Source organism: Cnephaeus nilssonii (assembly GCF_951640355.1).
Source record: "Cnephaeus nilssonii genome assembly, chromosome: 7".
In the NCBI taxonomy this organism is placed as follows: Eukaryota; Metazoa; Chordata; class Mammalia; order Chiroptera; family Vespertilionidae; genus Cnephaeus; species Cnephaeus nilssonii.
In genome coordinates this window covers 88,749,405-88,775,112 of record NC_137078.1, presented here as the reverse complement: position 1 = coordinate 88,775,112, position 25,708 = coordinate 88,749,405, and the positions used below count along the sequence as shown (strand labels likewise).

The window sequence follows — 25,708 nt, the reverse complement described above, 5'->3', positions numbered from 1 at the left end:
GGTGTGTTCTCAGGGCTGACTGAGGCGCCCCTCCCTCAATGGCCCCAGGGTGTATGTGTCTACTTGTTTCATTATTTCCCCATCTCTTGCCATGAAGCCGTTGTCTGTCATTCTTGCCGGTACCAGCCCACAATGCCTGCTGTTACCGGCATAGCAACTCCGTGTCGGTCTTCTCATTTGGCCCAACGTGTTTGAATTGTGTGTAAAATTAAAATAAGTAAGCTCTGAGTTGGGGCCTTCAGGCTTCTCCGAGGTGTTAAGTGCATGAGCTTTAGTGCATGGACTTGTTAAACCTCTAACCTGGCTGCTCAGATGCCTTTTTTGCTTACTTCCTTGTTCTCGGCTGTGTTCCGGATAGATGAGGGCGCTGGATAGCTGAATTCCAGATAGGTGAGGTGTCAAACCCTGTGTGTGTGCAAGTGTGTGTCCGTATCTGTGTGTTGGCGTGTTGACAAACTGTGTATGTGTATATACCTGTATGCGTCTTCGTATATGCTCATATACGGATGTGTTTTCGGGTAGAACATACTAGTAGAAGGTGACGGAAGGCAATGCTAAAGATCAGCGTTCCGTGTGGCCTGTCTGTGGATGTGGCTCTTGCTTCCTCGTTGCACCCTGTGACCAGTGGGAAGTAGGTGTTGAGGGAAGGAGGCCCCGCCCTGTTGCTGTGGCGTGTCACACACTTCTGAGTAGACATGTGTTCTGCACTGTGAAGAGCTTGGGCTTAGAGTTCAGATGATCTGGATTCAAATCCCAGCTCTACCCCTTACCCGCTCTGCGACCTTGGCCTCTGACCCTCACCTGTACATTGGGACTCCTTTCAGGGTGGCGGGATAACATGTTAAAGGCCCCCTTGCACAGCGTCTGGGACATGGTAGATGCCTGGTTCCATTTGGTTCCACTTCCCTTTTGCTTTAAAAAAAAAAAAAAACCTTTGAAAATTTTGAGCACGTGTTTGACCTGAATCCAGGTGGAACTTGAAGAGTAAAACTGCTTACCCAGAGCGGCTTTTCAGGCCATTTGGTTTCCCTGGTCAGCATTTGGACCTTGCTTCCGATCTGCCTAGCCTGGTGTCTGCACGACAGACTAGCTACTGTCGAGGAGGCATTAAAATCCCAAAGAATCACTACATGCCACCATTGGGAGAAGCTTTAGGAAGTTCTGGCTCCGGAAAGGCATGTAGAGAGTGAGAGAGAGAGAAGCAGCCCCTGCTAGGTGGGAGCTGGGCCTCGGGGTTCCTGGCTGAACACAAAGGGCTTCACAGAACATCCCTATCAGACAGGCCACCTGTGACCCTGATGGGTCAGGGCACAAACAGGGCCACCCCAGAATCATGCCCGAACACGGACGGCACAGGGACATTGTCCAAACCACAAAAAGGAGCGACCACCCCCTCACATGAGTGATTGCTGCTCTTTACCAATCACAGCGTTAGCCTTAGTCCGGTCTTCTCTCCTTCTGGATAAGAATTATTCAGATCTTCAATTAGAGAATTACTAGAGGCCCGGTGCATAAAATTCGTGCGGGGGGGGGGGGGGGGTGTCCCTCAGTCCAGCCTGCACCGTCTCCAATCTGGGACCCCTTGAGGGATGTCCGACTGCCCATTTAGGCCCGATTCCACCAGGTGGGATTGGGCCTAAACGGGCAGTTGGACATCCCTCTCACAATCCAGGACTGCTGGCTCCCAACTGCTCACCTGCCTGCCTGATTGTCCCTAACTGCTTCTGACTGCCAGCCTGATCACCCCCTAATCTCTCCCCTGCCAGCCTGATCGATGCCTAACTGCTCCCCTACCAGTCCAATTGCCCCTAACTGTTCTCTCCTGCAGGCCTGGTCGCCCCCAACTGCTCTCCCCTGCTGGCCCAGTCACCCCTAACTTCTCTCCCTTGCTGGCCTGGTTACCCCCAACTGCCCTCCCCTGCAGGCCTGGGTCCCCCCCAACTGCCGTTCCCTGCAGGGCTGGTCCCCCCACAACTGCCCTCCCTGCAGGCCTGGGTCCCCCCCAACTGCCCTCCCCTGCAGGGCTGGTCCCCCCACAACTGCCCTCCCTGCAGGCCTGGGTCCCCCCCAACTGCCCTCCCCTGCAGGCTTGGTCCCCCCCAACTGCCCTCCCCTGAAGGCCTGGTTGCCCCCAATTGCCCTCCCCTGCTAGCCTGGTTGCCCACAACTGCCCTCCCCTGCTGGCCATCTGTGTCCACATGGGGGCAGCCATCTTATGTGTTGAGGTGATGGTCAATTTGCATATTACCCTTTTATTATATAGTATCCCCACTTCCTGACAGCATCTAATCCAAAGCAAAGTCCTGCTTCCTTAAACCCTCCCCCCAATCACCTAACACACACCCAAATAATAAGTTCTTTCTGATGTAATACCTTCTTACTTAAACACCCCCAGTTCCCCATGGTGTCCACCTCCCTCGTTGCAATGGGCCAGTAAAGCCAAGTTTGTTAGACTCCAGGTGTGCTCCTGGTGGTTTGTGGCCAGAGAGCATTGACAGAATCCAAAAGCTAAACCATGCCTGGTGAGGCAGCACTCTTCCCCGAGGACTAGGCATCCCTTCATCTCCCCCACCCCCCAAATTCAGACCACAGACCCTTCAACTGTATCCTTAAAATGACCGTCAGCTGAGGCTCGTGCAATGTGGGAACAAGGGTCCTTCTACAAACTGGGTCTTCCCAGCCCCTCGGTAGAGTGAGTAAGAGCACGGGCTTTGGTGTCAGATCCCAGCTCTGTCTCTTACTCGCTGTGTGACCTTGAGCAAGTTACTTCACCTCTCTGAATCTGTCTTGTCCTGAAAACGAGGAGAGTAGCCTCTCTTTGTCTTGGGATTTTTGGAGATTACGTGCAGGTAATCTATAGGGCGGCCCACACAGCATTCCACTTAAAGAGTATGGGCTTCGGAGTCTAAACCACCTGAGTGTGAACCCTGGTGGCACTGCCACTTAATAGCCCTGTGGTCTCCAACTGCCTCATTTTCCTTATTGGTAGTTGTAAGGACCAAATGAGATAAAACTTTACAACCGTTTGAAAACAGTCTCTGCCCCCAGCTAAACATTCAGTACATGTAGCTGTTATCATTATTGCTGTTGTTACTGTTACTATTTAAAGCGCTTAGCCCCGTGCGAGGCTGGATACCTCTTAATAGTCTAAGGCCTATTCAGCCGTCCGGTGTCAGCTTTTTTATCATCATTGCGCTTTTATAGAAATCACTTTGCGTTCAGTGTCTCATGACTCAGTGTGGGAGCGAGAGCATTGGAAGGGTCTTAACTCCCTACAAGGTAAGAGTTGGCTTCAGAAAGGACCAGATCCCACCTGACTAGCGGCGGGCGGGGGCGGGAGGGAGGGGAGCGGTTGTAGAATAAGGGTAAAGGAATTCATGACTCAAGTCTTTGCCCTCAAATGTAAGTAGAAATCCAACATCAGTGTGCCCAGAAGTAATAAGATAGATCACACCTTCCCCTCTATGTGGATCTGGGATGTTAATGTTCAGGGCAGAACTCTCCCTCTGAGCATCATGATGCATCTGTCACTATGACGTGTCTGTGACCCAGAACTTGCCCTCTTCTGTCAACGGTGTAATGAGGTTTCCTGGGCCCTAGTTTCATCCAGCAGAAAAGTGGTGGCATCTACCATGTCCAGAGCACAGCTGTGGTTCCACGCCCCTCGCGGCCCAGACAGATGGTCCCCCCTCCTTCTAGGCCAGCCGAGGGTTTCTCTTGACAGTGGCTGGTCTGTGTGCATAGTTCCCGAAGACGCACCCCTTCTTGCTTAGCAACCGTAACATTTCCAGTATAGATTTATGGGTGTCCTTTTTTCAATCCAAAGCATTCGGGAAATTGACCGTGTACACGATTAGCTCTCGAGCGCTCTAGTTAGCCTGTGGTGGGACAGCGAGAGGTACAGCCTCCGTCGGCCCCCTCACCACATAATGATTTGGGGGGACATGGGTTTCATTTCAGGGATGCAGAACATGCATGACAAGGGGATGGTCGTCCAGCCCGACCTCAAAGCTTCCTTCTCCTACGGGGCCCTGGAAAACAATGACAACATTTCTGAGATCTATGCTCCGGCCACACTGCCCGTCATGCAAGAAGAGCACAGCTCCAGGGGCGCCCCCGGCGTTCCCTACCGAGTCCTGGAACACACCAAGAAGGAGTGAGCCCACCCCGAAGGAGACCCCCCTCCCCTCCCCTTGCAGCTGCGCAAGCCGTGCCCACCGTGGTTCGACCCTTTGTTCTCAAACTCTTTTTTAAAAGCCGGGAACTGTATGGAGGGGGCTCTTGAAAAGGCTTGGTCTCTGGCAGAGGTTATGTTTATCCTGGTCTTGGGCATTTCCGATGTCAGGGGTGAGGGGAGAGGACGAAAGCCGTGTTCCCGCTGGGCGGTCGGGAAGCAGCCTCTGCCCGGGGAGTCCGGCGGGTTTAGAAAGCCTCACCCTCCTTGACGCTGGTCACTGGGCTTCCCCAATCAATGACCAAAGCTTGCCAGAGCTCAAGCCAGCCCGAGACTCTGCTCGTCCTCTCCGAACCCCCGGAGAGGCTGGAGACCTCTCAGTCTCGCCTTCCCCCACCTCACGTGCAGGCCCGCTGGCTACCCTCTCGTGCGCGATTCCATATTTGCGGTAACATTTGTGTCAATGTCACGTGGCCAGTGGGTCAGCTTGTCGTCGCCTGTAGGACATGCACCCTGCCCTCCCTGGTCTGTGCCCTCCCAGGGAAATGTGCTTGGTCGGTTTAGAGTGGATCGACTCGGAAAACTCATCTGGTTTTGGTTCTGTGAACTACTTGATTGCGTACCTGCGCCCCACTCCCCCCCCAAAGGAACTGGGAAGTTAAGAGAAGACGGGAGAGAATAAGGACAGGGGCAGAGGGATGGCACAGCAGCCCCTAACGGAGGAAGAATCCCTGTCCATCTTACAAAAGGCGATTGCCTCACTTATAGAAGGATAGACAGGAAACTGGCCGTTTTACGCGTATTCTCCTGCACACCAACGCCCTCTGGTAAGATTGGGGGAGGTGGGGTGCTCATTTCAGAGACAGCATCGCCCCCCTCCCCTCCATTCTCATTAGACATCGACACCCCAAGCCTGAGTTACTGGTTCCTTTTCCTGGCGTCAATAGAGACTGCGTGGGTCCTCATCCCCGGGCCCATGTCTGGAGGCACACACATCCTGAGATGGAGCCGCAGCCCCTCTTTCTGGCTGCGTCCGTCCGTACCTTCTTCCTCTAGACTGTGTATCTTCGAGAATGGCAGGAAAAGTTTGCAAATCTTAAGGACCGCCCCCACTAGGGAGTTTATTGAAAATGCAAATTCCTACACCCCCAACCACAGGTACTCTGACGAAGTGGGACTGGGGTAGGGCCCAAGCGTCTGCCTTCTTAACTCCCAGCCCAGGAGGTTCTGATGCAGGTAACCACACCTTGAAAGCCTGGTCACTGAGAGAGACGGTCTGCTTTAAAACCCCGGGGGCAGACACACTCCCGCCGGGAAGCTGGCATTGCCAGTCCTTGTCTCCTCCCTGGGGTTCACGGGGCAGGTTCAGAACCCCCATAGGATCAGGGGTACCTCCAGTCATTGATTACTGCTTAGACTACACTTCCTGCTTCCCTCGGCTGCCTTTAACTCCCAGGCAAGATAACAGTGTTAACAGACCAGTGTTGGTAGATCATTAACCTTTATGGATTGTGTTTAATACTGATTTAGTTCCTTGACTTCAAAAAAAAACTGTCTCTGTTGCCTGTGGTAACCGTTTCTGTATTGTATCTTAACCACGTCTGTATTGTGTCTTACATGCCTAAGAGGGCAGCGGACAGTGAATGCCCCTTTCCCCTTTAGGGTAGGTATCAACTCAATGCAACGATATTTACGAGGCACTTACTATTTTTTAAGCATTTGGATGGTGAGGGCAAAAAGAGTACAGAGTGGTTCCTGCCCTCCAGGCCAGCAGGGGGAGACACAAACACCCAGACACGGCAGGGAAACTGGCAGGGCAGGCCAGGTGCAACAGGGGATCACAGAAAATGTCAGTTTGGGGGGTCCTGCTACAGGTCAGGTCCTGAGCCTAGAGTGAGGTATTCAAAATGGAGGTGATGTGGGCCCTACTCACTGATGACTGGCAAATCGAGCTGCGTTTTGGACAAAGCATGGGAAGTCCAATGATCATCCCCACCCCCACCTCCCAGGCAGAGGAGCGAGTGTTTGCAGAGGCACAGAAATAGGGAGGGAGGGGTCCCAGGGGGAGCCGGGTGGGGGGGGGGGTGGGGGGGTGGGAGATGAGCCTGGAACAATAAGCCGTGGAAGCCAATCACAGAGGGCCTTGGAGGAGGTTAAAGTTATCATAGAAGGCCTGGAGTCCTCCATGGCTCATGAGGAAGAGGATGGCGGGATCAGCACTGATTGGAAAGGAGGCCTTAGGCAGTATGGAGAAGCTGCAGTCCTACAAGAACAGACACAAAAGGGGGATGAAAATCCAGTCTCCCTGCTATTCAGGGGAGGGCGACATCACCTTTCCACTCGCATCCCTGAATCGTCTTTTGTTCTCATGGCTCTGTGATCCCCAAGCCCTGCCGAATGCTCCAAGCACCTTAAATATCACGCCTCTCTCTCCTTGCTAGCAGCCACGAAGTCGTTCTGTGGTCTTCCTCTCCCCACCCCGGGGTCCCCTCGTCTAGAGGCTGGGATTCTGGTCTCCCTGATCGGCTTTGACAAAAGTTCAGTGCCCCCTTCCCGTGACTTCTCCCATGAAGCTCCAGGTCTGACGATACCATCCCATGAAGCTTGAGGTCCCGCGGGGGGTTTGCAGCATGGAACTGGACGCTGGGTAGGGAAGGGAGGACTGACGTCTCCGTTACGTTTCCGGTGGAAACCAGCCAGCTTGATGGTGCTGTGTGGATACAAGTCATCCGTCGGGGTGGCGGGGTGGAACCCCCCTGCGGCCTTGTGAATGCTAAACCTGGTCCAACACTGGCTGATGAGCAAAAGGAACTGTGTTTCTCTGCGAAGCTATGTAAATGAAGTCACCTTAGAATATATTCTATGTGGATGCTTATATTTTGTTAACTTCTTGACTAATATGGCATGTCTTATTTTTCAAAAAATGTGTGTGCTAGGTGCAAAGAAAAGTATAAAGTGGTATTTAATTTTAAAACAACCCATGTGATATCTGTTGAGTTTGCGTCTTATATTTGGCTAATTTTTTCTAGAGAAGTTGAACTTTTATGTATATTTTACCACATCTTTTTTTAAAAAGAAACTCAGGACCCTTTAGCTATCCTTCCCTAGACCCCCATCCCATCCTCCCAGCCTCTGGGAACCACTAATCTACTTTCTGTCTCTCTAGATCTCCCTACTCTGGATTTTCATATGAATGGAATCTGACGTGTGGACTTGTGTGCCTGGCTTCTTTCCCCTCACATGTTTTCACAGTTCATCCGAGCTGTAGCATGTATCCATACTTTGTTCGTGTTTATGGCTGAATATCCTCTTATCTTTTAAAGGTTAATAATGGCAACTTCTTTCCTTGGTTCCTTTCCTTCTGGGAATGGTAGCTGCTTTCTACAATTGCTACTCCATAATCCCCCAGAGTTCTTTTTACCTATTCAGTTACTAGTATCTAGGTAACAATCCTTTATATTAAATTCGTTTTTAAAAATATTTTTATTGATTTCAGAGAGGAAGGGAGAGGGAGAGAGTTAAAAACATCGATGAGAATCATTGATCAGCTGCCTCCTGCACGCCCCATACTGGGGATCGAGCCTACCACCTGGGCATGTGCCCTGACAGGGAACTGAACCATAACCTCCTGGCTCATAGGTCCATGCTCAACCACTGAGCCATGCCAGTTGGGCTTAAATTCTTTTTTTTTTTTAATGTTTTTTATTTCAGAGAGGGAGAGGGAGAGAGAGATAGAAACATCAATGATGAGAATCACTGATCGGCTGCCTCTTGCACACCCCCTACTGGGGATCGAGCCTGCAACCCAGGCATGTGCCCTGAATGGGTTGAACTGGGACCTCCTGGTTCATGGGTCAATGCTCAATCACTGAGCCACACCAGCTGGGCTTAAAGTCTTCCTGTTCAAATCACCAGTCTCCAAAAGGCTGTCAGTTTGACTCCTGTCTCCTGACTGATAGTCAAGAAAATTCAAAATAATTTTAGTCCCTGGGCTATTCATGCAGCTGCCCATTTTTAATGTTCCATTTTCTCCTAGGCTCTCTCTGCACCCCTTCCTTTCTGATTGGTCATTTGGATCTTATTCTCAATCCATCTGCCACTCAAAGTAATCAGGAAATAGTATCTCCTAACAAATTCAAGGATTGCATTGTTTAAAGAACAGCTCCTTCCAGGCTGGGTAGCATTCCATTGCTTGAATATACCATAGTTTGTTTATCCGTTCTCCTTCTCTTTCAATAGTTTATTGATTTTTAGAGGGGAGGAAGGTAGAGGAAGAAAGAGAAACATCAATGTGAGAGTGTAACATCCATCAGTTGCCTCCTGCACGCCCCCTACTCAGGGATCAAGCCTGAAACCCGGGCATGTGCCCTGACCAGGAATCAAACTGGCAGCCTTTCAGTGCACAGGACGATGCCCAACCAACTGAGCCACACTGGCCAGGGCTATCCATTCTTCTTTTGATGGAAACTTGGGATAGTTCCAGTTTGGGGATAGTATGAATAAAAAGCATTCTTTTTGGGGGGAGGGGTAGACATTTGCTTAAATTTCCCTTGGGTATATATCTAGGAGTAGAATTTCTGGGTCATAGGGTAGATGTACATTTAGCTTGATACCCGGGCAAACAGTTTCCAAAAACAGTCATCTCCACTTACATTCCACCAGCAATGCATGAATGTGAGATGGAGATCTTTCATCACTTCTCTTACTTCCCTAGCACAAATCTAATTTAGAGATTTTAAAGTATTGACTTTTAAATCTACTCAAGAGTGACAAAATCTGAAATGAAATCTCCTATCTGGAAAGTCTCCTGAAAGGCACGAGATGAGTCCCTGAAGATCTGCAGCAGCATCTGACAGGCTCCATTGGGTTTCCCAGGACAGCAAACACTTGTCAACCTGGGCACAGCTTTCAAGTGGATCCAGCCACAAGGGGTCAATTTCTCTCTCTTTTTTCTCTCTCTCTGCCTGAAACTCAAAACTCACAATGATGGGAAGGAAGATTAGAAATGTGAAACTGTGTCAAGTTCATTCGTAACAAGCATTTATTACACATTGTGTGCCCAGCACCTTGCTGGACACAATGGTAAGAGGAAAGATGTGGAAGATTCCGTTCTTATTCTCGAGTTCCTCATAACCTAGTTGATAAGATACAAAATGGAAACTCTTCCTCTGCCCACCACGTAAAGGTCGGTGCTGTTTTGGATTCTGCCCTTTGCCCTCTTGTGTTCTGTTCCACATGCTCATCCTGGGTCATCTCATCTGAGCCCATGATTTCAACCACCCACCACCCTCCCTCCAAAATCACCACGCCTGGCCTGAGCTCACCCTAGGCTCCAGACCTATGTTTTCCAACCACTTCCTCAACTCTTCCCTAATGCTCACCACTTACATATAACGCGCCACTACATTTTGTTACCTTTGCCCTTATAGCCAGAATCATACTCTTTCTCACCACTCCCTCCCCTATTACTGTTGGCCAGGCCACTGTCTTCTCTGGACTGCATTATTGCAGTAGCGCCACTGTAATAACGGATGGCTATCTTACTGCGATTGCCTGCTCGTTATCCTTTCCCTTCCTTTTGGTAATAGAAACTTGAATTACATTTTTTAAAATATATTTGTATTGATTTCAAAGAGGAAGGGAGAGGGCGAGAGAGGTAGAAACATCCATGATAAGAGAGAATCGTCGATCAGCTGCCTCTTGCACGCCCCCCTCGCCAGGGATTGAGCCTGCATGTGCCCTGACCGGGAATTGAACCGTGACCTCCTGGTCCATGGATTGATGCTCAACCACTGAGCCACACCAGCTGGGCAGAAACTTGAATCGCTTTGGATGAATGTAACCATCAGGGTTCCAGCAGGAGGTGAATTTGAGGGGAGATTGGTAAAGGTTACCTATAAATGTGTGGGCAAGGTTGAGGGAAGCAAGAAGTAATGATGGTGTGATACCCTGAGCTTCCAACAGAGAAGAGCCATTGCCACCTCTAGGCCAAGAGAAGGGAGACTCTATCACAGTGGTTCTCAACCTTTCTGATGCCGCGACCCTTTAATACAGTTCCTCATGTTGTGGTGACCCCCAACCATAAAATTATTTTCGTTGCTACTTCATAACTGTAATTTTGCTACTGTTATGAATCGTAATGTAAATATCTATATTTTCCGATGGTCTTAGGCGACCCTGCTAGCGGTTCTCAACCTGTGGGTCGCGACCCAGCTGTAGAGCCTAAGACCATCGGAAAACAGAGATATTTACATTACGATTCATTAACAGCAGCAAAATTACAGTTATGAAGTAGCAACGAAAATAATTTTATGGTTGGGGGTCACCACAACATGAGGAGCTGTATTAAAGGGTCGCGGCATTAGAAAGGTTGAGAACCACTGCTCTATCAGAACTAGGAGAGAGACCTGTATGAAAAGAATCACTTGACAGAAGCCTCAGTAGATGTACGTAGCCTACCTTCAGCGACCTAGAAGGGAAGGAGCTCAGATGAAATAATACCCTACTTCATCCTCCTCCAACCCTCTGATCTCCTCCCAACACCTTCTACTGGATAAATCTGACTGTAAGCCAGAGGCACCCGTTCAAGCCAGCCATGCGGATCGGCTTCCTGAGGCACAAATCAGAAAAGAAAAGGGTAGAAGGTAGATCTGAGGGGAAGAAAATACCTCGCACAGGAAGCCACTTCTCCCCAGTGCTCAGTCCATGAGATTTAAGAGCTGCTGATCTCAGCCCCAGAGGTAAGTACATGAGCCAGGCCTGAGTTGTGAGAATATCCCACATCCCTTCTCAAGAGAGTGGTTTAGAGATGTAAAGTAACCAAATTAGACCAACAAGAGTAGTCCTGGGACTTGTGTTGACAGCATGGAGGAAAAGAAACTCTCTTTCTGCTGGTAGGGATGTGATTGGAAGTTGTAAGCAGCTATTCTGCCAACTCATTGGGAAAGGCAGCTTGAGAATGAAAAGTCAACAAGAAGAAAACAGAGTCAGGAGAACAAAGACTACATCCTGATGTCACAGTTTAAGCACCTGGATCCAGCCATGCCTGAAGTCCATGACTTTTCTGTTATATGAGTCAATGAATCCCATCATTGCTTAACCCAGTATATTGCATGCAAAAATAATAATAATAATAATAATAATAATAATAAAAACCTTGAACAATATTTAATACCAAAAACCAACACAAAGGTTTACTTATATGTCCAAATAAGCTGTTATTTCTATGGAATGCCTTTTCCATATACTCTACCTAGAAAACTCCTACTCAAACAGCCTCTTTTTTTGGTTGGTTGGTATTTTTGTTAATCCTCACCCGAGGATATTTTTCCATTGATTTATTTTTATTTTTTTAGGGAGAGTGGAAGAGAGAGGGAAAGACAGAGAGAAACAGCGATGTGATAGAAACACATCGATTGGTGGCCTCCTGCACGAGCCCGGACCAGAGCCCAGGCTGGCAACCCAGGGACATGCCCTTGACCAGAATTGAACCCGGGACCCTTCAGTCCGCAGGCCGACGCTTTATCCACTGAGCCAAATCAGGTTGGGCTCAAATAGCCTCTTAACTGCAGAACCTTCCCTTAATTTTCTAGGTAGAATTGCTCACTTCTTCCTCTGCTTTGTTAGCACTTTACAAATGCCTTTGTGAGTGCATGTATACACTGTTTCACAGTTATCTATTTCTTTACCCCTCTCCCCTAGCTGTGAGCCCCTGAAGGGGCAGATCTGTGTGGGCTTCACCGTTGGAAGCCCAGTGCCCAGCACAGGGCCTAATACCTCAGGGAAGCTCCGAGTTAAGGCTAAACCGGTCTTTATATTGTGGGATTTCTCAGAGCCATTTCTCTGTTAATGTGCATTAAGGATCCTCAGTCAGGGATACAGAATGCTGCAGTTTCCAAACTCATTTGACCGAAAAACTCAGTTTTCGCCGAAGTTGCTGTGTTAGAGGAATTTAGAGAAGAAAAATTACTGCGGTTCTTAGGGTGACCTTAACGAAAGAAGTGACTTTCAATAAATATTTGTTAAGTAAATGAAAGAGAAGAACTTGGTTAGGTCGAGGTGGGGAACAGCAGAAACAACAGAAGGAATGAGCAGGGTGGGGGGGACCTGGAGGGCAATCCTTGGACATAAGTCTCTGATGGTGCAGGATCATGACCCAGGCGCTGAGTGCCTCACAACACTGCCTCCTGGATGTTGGCCTTCAATTTGCTTCACTTTGACTCTGAGGGGGTTGGCAGGGGGGCGGGGGGCAGTGATCAGACTGATTTCCCTCCAACTGCACATCCTTAAGACAAATTCCTGTCCTCTGTGCCTGTTTCCCTCTCTGTGGTCTAAGGGAAGAGACACAGACTCTCTCCCAAACTTGGTCCAGATGTCTCACAAAAAAAAAAACAACAATAAAATCAACACACAAGCCCAGCTGGTGTGGCTCAGTGGTTGAGCCTCGACCTATGAAACAGGACGGCATGGTTCAGAGCACATGCCTGGGTTGCAGGCTCAACTCCCAGTGGGGGCATGCAGGAGGCAGCCAATCAATGTCTCTCACCATTGATGTTTCTATCACTCTCTCCCTCTCCCTTCCTCTCTGAAATCAATAAAAACATGTTAAAAAATAAGTTAATAATAATGACATCTATCAAAGGAAGCCCCAGTCCTACCACACTGTAACTTTGGACAACGCATTGAACAGCTAAGGCTCTTGCTCCATTTGTAAAAGAAGCGTAATTATGCTCCACTGTCTCCCAGGGCTTCTGGGAGAATCAAGCACGACTCTGCATGGAAAGTGTTTTGTAAAGAAGTGGGGGGAAAAGATCTAAAAGTCTAAGCGTTATTAATATTGTTCACAGGGTGCAGAGGGGAGCGGTGGAGGGGCAGGAGGGGGCGGCAGTACCCCACGTGGTTAAGAGCCGGGGATGAGCGGTTGCACACCCAAGTGCTACCTAGAGCTCAGCTACCTCCTAGCAGCCTCTCTCGCCAGGCAGTTAGCACAGGGGAGCCCTCCGCATCTATAAAACGAGGATAAGACACGGTTCGCTGCTTACCGTGAGGTTAACCGAGGTCAAGCGCTTTGCCAAGCAGGCGGCGCACGGTACCTAGTAATGGGCCCTCAGTAAATGCTCATAATATTCCCTCTGCTCTCGGGACCGACGTGTGGACTAAGCAGCAGGAGGAGGAGATCAACGACTTCTGGCCTCGGTGGGAGGTCGCCCCGGGTCCTGTGGTCATGGGCCCCTCGCGCCCCCGCCCCAGCGTGACAGCCCGAACCCCCACGACCGCCCGGAACCAGCAAACCGGCGGCGCCGGCCCAGTGCGCGCGCGCCCAGACCCCGCCCCGCCCCACGGCCGCGCGCCAGGGCGGGGCCGCTTCCTGCCCGCGCCCGGGCCCCGCGCACCCTCGGGCCGCCGACCTCGGGCGCCTGCGCCGGGCGGCTCCGCCGGGGGAGGAGGAGGAGGGGGCGGGCACGGCGGGGCGGGGCGGGGCGGGAGCGCGCGGGGCTGGGCGCGCGCGACGCCAGCAGCTCGGCTGGGCCTTCGCGACGCCGGTCCCCCGGCCGAGGCGGTCTCTCCCGCCGGCGACGAGGGTGTGGCGGCGAGACTGCCCGCCGCGACTCTGCCTCGGCTACCGCCCGGGGCGTCTCGCCGGGTCCGGCTCCTGCTGGCGTCCGGCTCCCACGCAGCCCCGCCCGGCCTCCCCCGGCTGCCCGCCTGCCTGCAGCGGAGCCGCCGAGGGCGCAGGTGAGTCCCCTGGGCCGGGTGTGGCGGGCCCCACGCCTCTCCGACAGGTATTCGGCCCGCACCGGGTCGGGCGTGGAGCTCGGGGTGCGCCAAGTTAGACCAAAACAACAACAGAAACGGTGAAAGAGAACGGATGGTGCGCGAATGCCCGGGAGGAGTGGGCGCTCTGGTGCCCCAGACCCTAGAGATCCTGCGGCGTCCTCGCCCCTCTCGTGCCCAGCGTCTCCCCCGGCGGCTCCGGGGCGGTGTCTTGGGAAACAAAACTAAGGAAATGGTCCTCTCCTCGCCACCCACAGTGCTCCCCCCGACGACTGTGTGACTTTTGAAAAGCTGACAGGCCCAGCCTGCTCCTGAAGGCAGGGAGGGTGCCGTCGGTGAAACCGAGAGGCCAGAAGTTGGAACCCCCTGTTTCTCTCTCGCTCCTCCTCCCCCGCGATGCACTACTTGTTCCCTAACTTCTTGAAACTTGTCTGTCGGCTTCCATCTGCTGCCTGGACCGATGGAGCGGCGGTGCTCTGTTTTCAGGTTGCTTCTTTCCGGCTTTCGTGCAAAGCCTGATCCTCCCCTTCAGGGATTAGGAGCCTGTGCAGGGAGCTGTTCACATCCTTGTTTCAGATGCAGGCGAGGGTGAAAGTGACGTTTCAGTGAGGTACTCAAAGCCAAAACTATCCGCTCCCTCCTACAGAAAAATCACCTGTCCTAGGCACACTACATCCATTGTAACTTTCCCCAGAAATCTGCATTTGGTAAGCGAAGCAACTGACATATTTGTAGCTGTGATGATATATGATTTTTGATGATATCACTTTAAGGTTATTTCATTAGCTCTGGTTCTGTGTATTAAATTATAAAGACACAATATTGAGACTGAGGATAAAGATGTTTGTGCATCATGCCAATCTGTCCTTTTTGGTGGGGATTTTATCATGGGGAGCAGGAAGACAATGAAAGGCCTGAAAACTAATAGTCCTCCCCGCCCCCCTTTTTTTTTTTTTTACATTTTACTGGGTTGGCAAACCTTTTCTGTCTTAGCTTGGGGAGAGATTTCAATGCTTTTAGTGAAAACAAGAGTTTTCCCACTATCTCTAATAATAAAAGGGTAATATGCTAATTAGACTGGACATCATTCCAGACGTCCTTCCTGACAAAGCCGGGGCCAGAGGGAAGCCAGCCCGGGTCCAAGGTGCCTGCCAGCGGCCAGAGCAGGGAAGCCTGGGTCCCGGGTGCCGGAGGGAAGCTGGTGCCGGCAGCTGGGGGAAGGAAGGCCTACTCTTGCATGAGTTTTCGTGCAACGGGCCTCTAGTTGAATGATAATATTTGTAAAGCTTTTAGACTTGTGGATGTTAAGGGTTACAAATGAGAACAAATTTTGCACGGTGCTGGAGGATTTTTTGGTTGAAAGACTTAAGCCAAACATCATGAAAAATAGTATGATTTGGAAGTCCATTAAGCCTGTGAAATAATGGAAGCTCTAAAGTTCAATATCACTTATTATTTAACCCCCCCCCAAAAAAAAAAAACACAGAAATTGAAGGTCAGATAATGGATCTCCATTTTTCTCTTAGAATGTAGAAGTTATAGTGAGGGAAAATGAATTATATATACAGCAGAACAAATAGTATGTCTTTTATATCTCTACTTCAATTATTCTTTAAAATCTATTACTTCCATATGTTCTGACAGTTGATTTGTGTTGTTTCTGTTTTCTCTCTCAAACTAACAAATACTATTCCTCATGAGGCACTGAATCTCAATGATTATAATAGGACCAATTCTACATTATCTATGAAAAGAGGGCATAGGTTATTGAAATATACAAAATACAAAAAATTGACTTTTCACCTATTTTACTCTACAGTTGCACCAATTTTCTTTTCACCACAGCTATAAAAATGTAGTAAAATTCTACCAATAGCCCTAGCTGGTTTGGCTCAGTGGTTAGAGCATTGGCCTGAGGACTGAAGGGTCCCAGTTTTGATTCCGGTCAAGGGCACATACCCGGGTTGCTGGCTCGATCCCCAGTAGGGGGCATACAGGAGGCAGCCAATCAATGATTCTCATCATTGATGTTCCTATCCCTCTCCCTCTCTGAAATCAATAAAAATATATTAAAAAATAAAAAAATACAAATGAATTTTAAAAAATAAAATTCTTCCTATAAATGGTGAATGAGAACAGAACAGAAAATACAGGCTTGTATGATAGCCATTCAGAACCCCCACATTGACAGTCCTGAAGGCATTTCTTTAAAGGAAATTTAGTCTAAATTTATATTTCAGGCATTTTAAAAAGGAATTTAGTAGTTCAGCAGCCCCTGTGAATCTTTTCCTTATGCTGTAGGTGAGAGGACAAACAGAAAGCAAAAAGCCCAGTGACTTTTCCAAAGGTGCCTTAGCAGGGCACTGTAGAGCTGGAGATGGAGTACTTGCTCGCTTCCAGAGTTGATCAGTAGCATTCTGAACACGTCAGAAATCGTACGTGCACCTCGCCTGACTGAAGTAGTTTCATGTTCACTTCGTTGAGAAGCGTATTCTTTTCAAAAGGAAATTTGGTGCTCGCTTCGGCAGCACACATCCTAAAACTGGAACGATACAGAGAAGATTAGCATGGCCCCTGTGCAAAGATGACACACAAATTCGTGACGCGTTCCATGTTTTTTAAAAAAGGAAATGTGTTTTTTAATCCTGGAGGAGGAGGAATTTATCTTTTCTGGTCAGAACTTAAAATGCAAAGCCAAATCCATGTGCTTGACATTTTGCCTTGATGGATTACTTTTGTCGCAAGGCTTGTTGCAGCGGAGCAGATGGTCATGCTACTTGGAGTTTTCCACTCATTTGATGTTTCCATGAAGGAACAGTTTGCCGGAAGCCAGCCTCAGCTGCAGTTGCACCGGAGATGGTGCTGCACTTTGCTTGCAGAAGCTCCTCCCCTCCTGTTGAGCCAGTCAGTAGTCTCCTGGGTTAGTAAACTGAGGGACAGCTGAGTCTTGTCAGAGTTGGTGTTGGGGCAGAGTTAGCAACAACTCCAGTAATAACAGCATAGAACCGGTATCCTTTTGTAATTTTTTTTTCTTTGCCTTAATAAAACCAAGCTACTTTTAAAGTACCAGCTGAGTTACCTTATAAAATGTGTTTTTTTTTTCCATGTGTACTAGGATTGTCAGGTCTCTTGGCTGGCTTTGATCATATCTCTTTCTATTACAATCTAACAGCCCGGCCAGGGTGGCTCAGTGGTTGAGCATTGACCCATGAACCAGGAGGTCGCTGTTTGATTCACAGTCGAGCACATGCCCAGGTTACAGGCTCAGTCCCCGGTAAGGGATGTATGGGAGGCAGCCAATTGATGTTTCTCATCCATGTTTCTATTTCTCTATCCCTCTCTCTAAAATAAATAAAAACTTATTTTAAAAATAAATAAATGAAATCTAACTGCATTTATAATGTCAGAAATGATGAAATGGTTGACAATGTTGACTTAAGCTATAGCTAAGAAAATCCCTTGGTTTGCCTTTAGCAAGGGAACCATCGTCTGACTGGTAATGTCTCTAATACTGTATGTATTGAATTACAACATGAGATTTTGGGAGGCCTTTTTCAGCCAATTCTCTGACTTTAAATCTTTAAACGTTTTCATACTGGAGCCATATTACTACTGCCAGTGGTTGATCCAGATCTGGTTTTATTGATAGGTCTGTGCTTGAACAGTTTTCTTAAAATTATACAAAGTGTTAGTTTACTTTTGTAGCCATTTTGTTGCTTGGAATTAGATCATTTGAGTATGTATTTTTCTCATTTTATTCTTTTAATATCAAGTACACCTGTGTTCCTTTCCACCCAACAATGCATTGACATAAATTGTGCCTATATAAAAGTCACTATTTAGCATTAACTATAGATGCAAAGCATTATTCTGAGTATTTAGCATATATTCTTTTATTTAAGTCTTTTAATAGCCAAGGACTATTATTATTCCCACTAGAGGCCCGGTGCACGAAATTCATGCACTGGAGAGGGGGTGTCCCTCAGCCCAGCCTGCACCCTCTCCAATCTGGGACCCCTAGAGGGATGTCTGACCGCCCATTTAGGCCCGATCCCACTGAGATCGGGCCTAAACGGGCGGTCGGACATCCCTCTCACAATTCAGGACTGCTGGCTCCCAACTGCCCTCCCCTGCAGGCCTGGTCCCCCCAACTGCCCTCTCCTGCTGGCCTGGTCCCCCCCAACTGCCCTCCCCTGCAGGCCTGGGTCCCCCCCAACTGTCCTACCCTGCAGGCCATCTTGTGGTGGCCATCTTGTGTCCACATGGGGGCAGCCATCTTTGACCACATGGGGGTGGCCATTTTGTGTCTTGGTGTGACAGTCAATTTGCATATTACTCTTTTCTTGGATAGGATTAGAGGCCCAGTGCACAAAATTTGTGCACTAGTAGGGTCCCTAGCGGCTTCTGGCTGCCGGCCGGGTACTCCCTCCCTTCCCCAGCTGGCCCCGCCCCCTGGTCGAACTCCCAGACGAACTCCTGGTCGAGGGGACAATTTGCATACTATACTTTTATCATATAGGATAGGATTTTATAGTCGAGGAAACCAAAAGGGAAGCAAAGCAAATGTAGGGGAGCCAGAGTTTAAATCTAGAAAAGTCTGACTATGGAGCCTGATACTAGTCTGATGGGATAGACTTAAAGACTTCAAACTTGTGTACAGCTACTGTCGTATTTCATCAATCCATCCTTTTAAACTGTATCAATATGCAGTAATGTGTAAGTGAAGAAAATATGATAATACTATAAAGATTATTGAGCTATCTCAGAACAAAAGTCAAATAATTTAACAATCTAAAAATATTGAAGAGAAAAGGACATTGGGATAACTGAGAAGATTTGAATATAGACTCTGATTTAGATAATAGTATTATATCAATGTTAAATTTTCTAGTTTTGACCATTGTAGTGTGGGTTAAGTTAGAAAATTATATTCTTACACATTGAAGTAATGGGGAATAAGGGGGGGCACACATCTTACTCTCAATGATTCAGGGGGAAGTATATATATAAAAATAGAGACTGATTTTTAAAATAGGCAGAAATATAAGTAATGGTAACTCTGGGTAAAGAGTATACAGGAATTCCTTGTACTATTATTTTTTTTAAATATATTTTTATTGATTTCAGAGAGGAAGGGAGCGAGAGATAAAAACATCAATGATGAGAGAGAATCATTGATCGGTTGCCTGTTGCACACCGCACACTGGGGATCGAGCCCGCAACCTGAGCATGTGCCCTAGACCGGAATCAAACGCGGGACCCTTCAGTCTGCAGGCTGACACTCTATCCACTGAGCCAAACCTGCTAGGGCCCTTGTACTATTCCTAAAACTTTTCTGTTTGAAATTATAGTCCCTCCAAAAAAGTTACCCAAAAACACAGGTAGAAAACAGGAAATGAAGGTGTAACATTCTAAGAAAAAATTTTTTTTAATCAGGTGAAGCATTGTTTCCTGTGCTCTGATTTTTTTTTTAAGGGGTTAGAGGAAGGACTTTGAAACAAACAAAAAATCTTATCAGAAATAACTTGACTTTCTCAGATTTCAAAATCTAGCCATTCAGAGCTCCCCAACTCTCCAACTTCTAAAAAAAATGGGCACAGTATTTTTCTCACCTCTTTTTAATACGTTGGAGGTAGGGGGAGATTCAAAACATTAGTGCCTCTAAGAACTAAGATACAAAGACGGTCTACCTTTACTGATACTGAAAGTTGAATTGGGTTGGTTGTATCATCTCCCTGCGTAAACACCTTCAGTGGCATGCTGATACTGACGGGATCTTAACGTCAAAACTCTCTAGCCTTGTTTTCACCAGTTCCTGGCTCCTACCTACCTTTCTAACTTTGTCTCATGCCATCTCCACCAAGCAGGTACACTCTGGCCACACAAGATTACTTGATGTCTGCGCACACTGACCTTTGTTTGCCCTTGAACGGCTTTGCTTGGAAGGCACTCCCATTCTTTCCCTGCTGAAATGGTGTTCATCCCTTCAGTCTCACCATAACCTCCTATGGGAAGCTGTCTCTGATCTCACGCAGAATTATGTTTTCCTTTGTCTGTGCTGCCCTATCTGTGGTGTAAACACAGTGCTATCTGCTTTCATTCAGCAATCCTTATTCAGCATCTATGGAAGCTGGAAGCTGTGCCAGGGACTGGGGACTCAAAGGCAGTCATGGTCTGGTAGCTAGGGGTGAGTTGTAAACAAATAGTCATAAGATAAGTACATAACAGAAAAATAAACCAAGTGCTATGAGAGCTAGGAACTCCACCTGACAACGTAGTCTTGAAGAAAAGATTACAATGAAAAACCACCATTAGATACCATTTCCCCCTCATCAGGTTCCTTTCCAGATTGGAGATTTCCAGCACAGTAATCTAATTAAATGAATACATTTAAAACAATTGTAGTACCTGTAGGCTACCCAAGTAGAATTATTCAATAGAAAGCTAAAAATAGAAGTCTCTAGAACTCAGGGGAGGGAGGTTGAGTCTGGATGTATAAATCACACAGAGCGGTGTGCTTAGGCAGGCCACACCCAGGGGCAGATCACAGTCTCGTGGGGTCGTGTACTTTTTCCAAACTCCCCATCCCTTTCATTGCCCAAGATTCTGCCTTGCTTCCTCCTCAACTTTGGTGACATCCTTCCTGGCTTAAGAATGAAACAAAGGAGGCAAGAAACAAAGTTGAGAAGCTCTGGTGGTGAGGTGGTGAAATGCTTGGGTATGGCTCAGACAACGCTGGTAGAGGAAGAAAAGGAGGAGGATGGGGAGGAAACCTCAGAGAGCGAAGTTGTAAAGGGTGAGTGGAGGAAGGAGCCAGTGATCAAGGCAGCTGGGAGGAAGGAGAGGCAGGAAGGACGGGGACCCAGAGGGCAGGGCCCAGGGAGGTGTCAGAGTGCCTGGGTGGGCGGCAGGGTCTCATGCTGCAGAGGTGGGCTGAGGCCTGAAGTTAGGTTCCAACTCTGAGGAAACCATTGCTGCCCACGGTGGGGGCGGTTTCAGCCAAAAGGTCTGGCAGAAATCCAGCCACACTGAAGTCAGGGGTGGCTGGAGTTGAGGAAGTGAACACAGCAAAGACTTACTCTTTCCAGGAAGTTGTTAGGAAATCAGAAGGAAAGACTGAGGTAAACTGACGGACGGGAAGATAAACTCTGAAAGGGTTTCCTTTAAAGCAGGCTGGGTGGGGACGGGAATCTTGAACAGGTGTATTTGCTGAGGAAAAGGGACAGATGGAGAAAGAGAAATCGAAAGTATAGGAACCAGTTAACCCTTTGCACTCGCTTGCTTTTTTCTCGATTCCTTTATTCTACTCGGGATTTAATTTTTTAAATATCCCAGATTTTACAAAGCGCGGCAGTAGAATAAAAAACTGGAGTTTCTTTTCATACAAACTTATTTATTTGGATTTTTTTATATTTCAAATTATTGATACATTCAAAGAGTATAAAAAGAGCTGCTACTGATGCTAACCGAGTAGAGTCACACTTGACATCCGAGTGCAAAAGGTTAAAGGAACACGATCCTTCAGGAGTGGTCGGTGTTGTTGACAAGACATTCTTGCTTTGCGAGAGCCCCTTGAGGATAGGAACCAGGTCTTATTTACCTACTGTCCCTAGTAATCCCTGCACACAGTAGACATTCAGAAAATGTTTATTCAAGAAAGTAAAGATTTTACTTTTAAAAATTAGTTTTTTCTGATTGATGTTGTAGAATAACAACAAAACCACTTTTAATCCTATAACTAGAGGCCCGGTGCATGCAATTCATGCACGGGGTGGGGGTGGTCGTCCCCTCAGCCCAGCCTGCACCCTCTCCAATCCAGGATCCCTCTCACAATCCAGGACCGCTGGCTCCTAACTGCTCACCTGCCTGCTTGCCTGATCACCCCCAACTGCCCCCCCCACCAACCTGGTCGCCCCTTATTGCCCTCCCCCGTCGTCCTGGTCGCCCCCAACTGCCCCCTCTGCTGGCCTGGTTGCCCCTAACTGCCCCCCCCCCGCCATCCTGATCGCCCCTTACTGCCCCCCCTGCCAACCTGGTCGCCCCCAACTGCCCTCCCCTGCCAGCCTGGTTGCCCCTAACAGCCTCCCCCCCCACTGCCCTGGTCTCCCCTTATTGCCCCCCCCTGCTGGCCAGGTCGTCCCCAACTGCCCCTCTTGCCAGCCTGGTCGCCCCCAACTGCCCCCCTGCCAGCCTTGTCGCCCCACGCAGCCTGTGTTTGGTCATCTGTTGGTTGTTTCGGTCGTGACGGCCCCTGGCTCTTTATATATTAGGATTAACATCCTGTAGTGTGCTCTATATAAGCCATATATTTGCGGCCTTACGTTCTTTGAAATAAGAAGGAAAATAAATTGAGTGTTATTGAGGTAGTAGTAATCATGATCACTTAACTTTCCTGTGCTTGATATTTCTTGAATTCTGTTTCAGCATCTTCAGATGTGTTATAGTTAAGGCACTCTGCTTGGTGGGTGTGGGGTGCAGTTCATTGGAGCAGAGGGACATGCACATAAACAGGACAGGCTCTCTTCCACTGTTTAGCAAAGGGACTCGGGGAGCTCCATGCTTTGGGTTTAAAATTCTTGATTTTTTAAATGTTCAGAAAAGGACATCGTTTTGATTGTTGTCTATGACAGATGTTACCTACTGTGAATATTTCTAATATTAACAAGGACTGACTTTGTATAGAACTTGCAGTTCTGTGACTTGATTCTTTGAGAGTATATCCAAAAACACCAAATTGGTTAACAGAGGTAACATCAGCTCCTCGCTGACCACATTTCAGGCTGCAGATGGTGAGTGAATCAGTGTGGGTTTTATTCTGCTGTGCAGTTTCCATGTTGTAGACCTAAAACCCACAACAAATATGTGAAGGCAGTTCTGGTTCACATTTTCCTTCCTGCGGCTTGCAAACTAGCATACATATTGATGTTATCTCATTTTCTGTTATCTTTTTCCCCCTCAATTTCACTAGAAAACTTTTTGCCGTTTTTTCTTTTCTTTTTTTTTTTTTTTTGGTATTATATCATTGCCAGTGAACTATATTACATAAAATATGCTAAGCAAATCAAGTTAGTGTCTATAGAATTCATTTGTGAAGACTGTAATGAGCTGATTTAAATGCTGATTTATCTTTAGTGAATAAAATTGTTTCCCTTGATGAATTGCTGTCTTGAGAATTGATTGGAACATTGTTTGCTCAAAATCTTACCTCTGTTGTTTTCTTTTTCTGACAGTAGATGCCTGGTAGACATCTTAGAACTTTAACAACAGAGAAGACCTGCTTTTAGGGGAAAATGCTGAGGGACACTATGAAATCTTGGAATGATAGCCAGTCAGGTCTCTGTACCAGTGACCAAGAGGAGGAAGAAGAGATGGTTTTTGGTGAAAATGAAGATGACTTGGAAGAGATGATGGACCTGAGTGATCTGCCCACCTCTCTCTTCGCCTGCAGTGTCCATGAAGCAGTGTTTGAGGTGCAAGAGCAGAAGGTAGGCACGCGTCCTGCCTTTCCCTGCACTGGCAGTGTGTTGAATGTATGTGGGTTGGTGGGAACAGAGCAGATGGCTGCCCGTTTGCAGAGTCTGTGATTGGTCCATGACACGTACGGAACAGATGCATCAATCTTTACACATTCGCAGCAGCGTTTTTATAGTATTTTTTTTCTTTTTTCTTTTTCTTTTCATTTTATTTATAGTAATTTTATAAGTGTCAGTCTGCAACAGAGAGGAAATATTTTCTTCCCCACAAATATTTTGGGAACCACTGGTTTATAGTGAATCAGGTCTTATTAAGTGCATTCATTCATTCACTTACTTTTGGAGCCTGTAGTTAAGAAAATGCTACTGATTTTTAGTGTGGCTTCTTATTAATTGGGAGTAAATTCACAAAAGTCCTTTTCTGGAGCTAATTAAATAATTAGGACTATTTGTTATTTCATTGTAATAGAATTGTTAATACTTCTTGTTTTACTTTCTACAGTTTGACTTGGGCAAAATGGTAATTTTTTAAAGGTTGCTCTCCTTTAGTTCATTTATTATTTACCTGGAAAGAGAGAGGTTTTGTGTGTTTATTTTTCTGTCATGACCTCACAAAAGCCTGTAGTCTTAGTCCTGCCAAAGTAAAATATTTCTCCCATTGCTACAAATTTTGCCTGTTTTGAGACTCTCTCTCGCAGTGCTCTCAGCAGACCTCTCAGTTTGTGTCTGTGACTCTAAGTACTTTCCTCCCAGTGGCTTTCTTGGAGCAGAACTCCATGTAGTTTGACTCAGTACATACTGAGTGCCTCCACTGGGTATAGCACCGTGCCAGTCGCTTCAGGGCACAGAGCAGGAGCTTAAACCGCTTCTGCCTGAGACAGTTTACAGTCCTACAGTGGAGAGAAGTCGTTTGATGTAATATGGAATACCAGTGCCTTTAGAGACACTTGAAAGTACATTGGTGAGAGGATTACAACCAGTTGGAATAAAAGTTCTTCTGGGGAGAATACATTGGGGTAGAGCTGTGAGAGTTGGGTAGGAAGTTAGTGAGGAAAGGAAAAGGAATTCTGACCAGAGGGACGAAAATGAGCGAAAGAGCTGATTCACGAAGAGTGTGGACCAACCACTTCAGTGAGTAGTAAGCAGTTCCGTGTGGCTAGTGCATAGGTGAGATGTAGCCAAAGGCAAGAGAAGTCTGGCCAGGGCTCTGGCTGGATAGCTCAGTTGGTTAGAGCATTGTCCCGATACGCCAAGGTTGCAGGTTTGATCCATGTTCAGAGCACATACAAGAATCAACCAATGAATGCATCAATAAGTGGAACAAATCAACTCTTCTCTCTCTCTAAAATTAATCAATAAAAATTTTTAAAAAGAAAATTTATTTATTTATTTTAAATATATAGTTTATTGATTTCAGAGAGGAAGAGAGAAGGAAGAGAGATAGAAACATCAGTGATGAGAGATAATCATTGATCGGCTCCCTCCTGCACACCCCATATTGGGGATTGAGCCCACATGTGCCCTGACGGGGAAGCGAACCATGACCTCGTGGTTCATGGGTTGATGCTCAACCACTGAGCCACACTGGCCAGGTGAAAATTTATTTTCTTTAAAAAAGAGAAATTGGGGAGGAAAGTGAGTATGGGGCATCCTGCAAAGCTCAGGAGCTGGCCCTTCTGTGGTAAAGAACCTTCTGAGCAAAGCAGTGATGATCAGAGTTACACTTTAGGAAGATCCCCTGGCAGCATGTGTGGCAGAGTGGAGGAAGGAGAGCCTGCAGCGGGGAGCCGGGGAGCCGAGAGGATGCTGGAACAGTAAACCTGCCTGGAGATGCTCAAGACCCAAAAGTGGAACAAGGGAGCGGAATACAGACACCAATTTTTTACCTTTTGGGTTTGTTTTCATTTACAAATGCACTTTTCTTTGCCATATCCAGTCATAATATAGACATTTAGAAATAATCTGATCCTAATTTTCTCATACTTCCTAAGAGCTCTAAATTTTCATATAATTACATTAACCTTATTTATTTGTTGTGAGAAGCACATATGCTACTAGTTTATCTTAAAAATATATTCATCTGGAGCACTTTAGATTTTGCTACTTGGGCAATTTTGAATTTGGGGTCAAATAAACTCTTTGTAAATACATATATATATTTATTCATAAGAATTCATTCCAGAAACTTTACTATATTATCAGTTTCAATTTTTTTTTAACTGTAGTCTATAAAATTTTTTAACTTGCCAAAGCAGTGAATTCTTACTGGTTTTTCATTAAAAAAAAA

The 25,708-nt window shown here is 47.2% G+C and overlaps 2 protein-coding genes and 1 long non-coding RNA gene across 4 annotated transcripts in view; all 3 read left to right on the top strand.

Annotated features, from left to right (window-relative positions):
• Nucleotides 1-6,231, top strand: part of NIPAL3 (NIPA like domain containing 3) — a 38,928-nt gene extending 32,697 nt beyond the window's left edge. Inside the window, exon 12 of the mRNA XM_079777725.1 lies at nucleotides 3,961-6,231. Coding sequence (XP_079633851.1) covers nucleotides 3,961-4,160 — 200 coding nt within the window. The 3' untranslated portion in view covers nucleotides 4,161-6,231. The remainder of the gene's footprint in view (nucleotides 1-3,960) is intronic.
• A 43-nt stretch (nucleotides 6,232-6,274) lies between these two features.
• On the top strand, nucleotides 6,275-7,151 carry LOC307103633. Its single transcript, XR_013813826.1, has 2 exons — nucleotides 6,275-6,753; nucleotides 6,784-7,151. It is a non-coding gene; the product is annotated as an uncharacterized lncRNA (long non-coding RNA).
• A 6,490-nt stretch (nucleotides 7,152-13,641) lies between these two features.
• The window catches only part of RCAN3 (RCAN family member 3), a 32,653-nt gene continuing 20,586 nt past the window's right edge, over nucleotides 13,642-25,708 (top strand). Inside the window, exons 1-2 of one of the 2 annotated variants that reach the window (XM_079777519.1) lie at nucleotides 13,642-13,909; nucleotides 23,182-23,433. In XM_079777519.1, coding sequence (XP_079633645.1) covers nucleotides 23,239-23,433 — 195 coding nt within the window. In that variant the 5' untranslated portion in view covers nucleotides 13,642-13,909; nucleotides 23,182-23,238. Of the gene's footprint in view, nucleotides 13,910-23,178; nucleotides 23,434-25,708 lie in introns of both variants that reach the window. The other variant, XM_079777518.1, reaches the window with a different exon arrangement.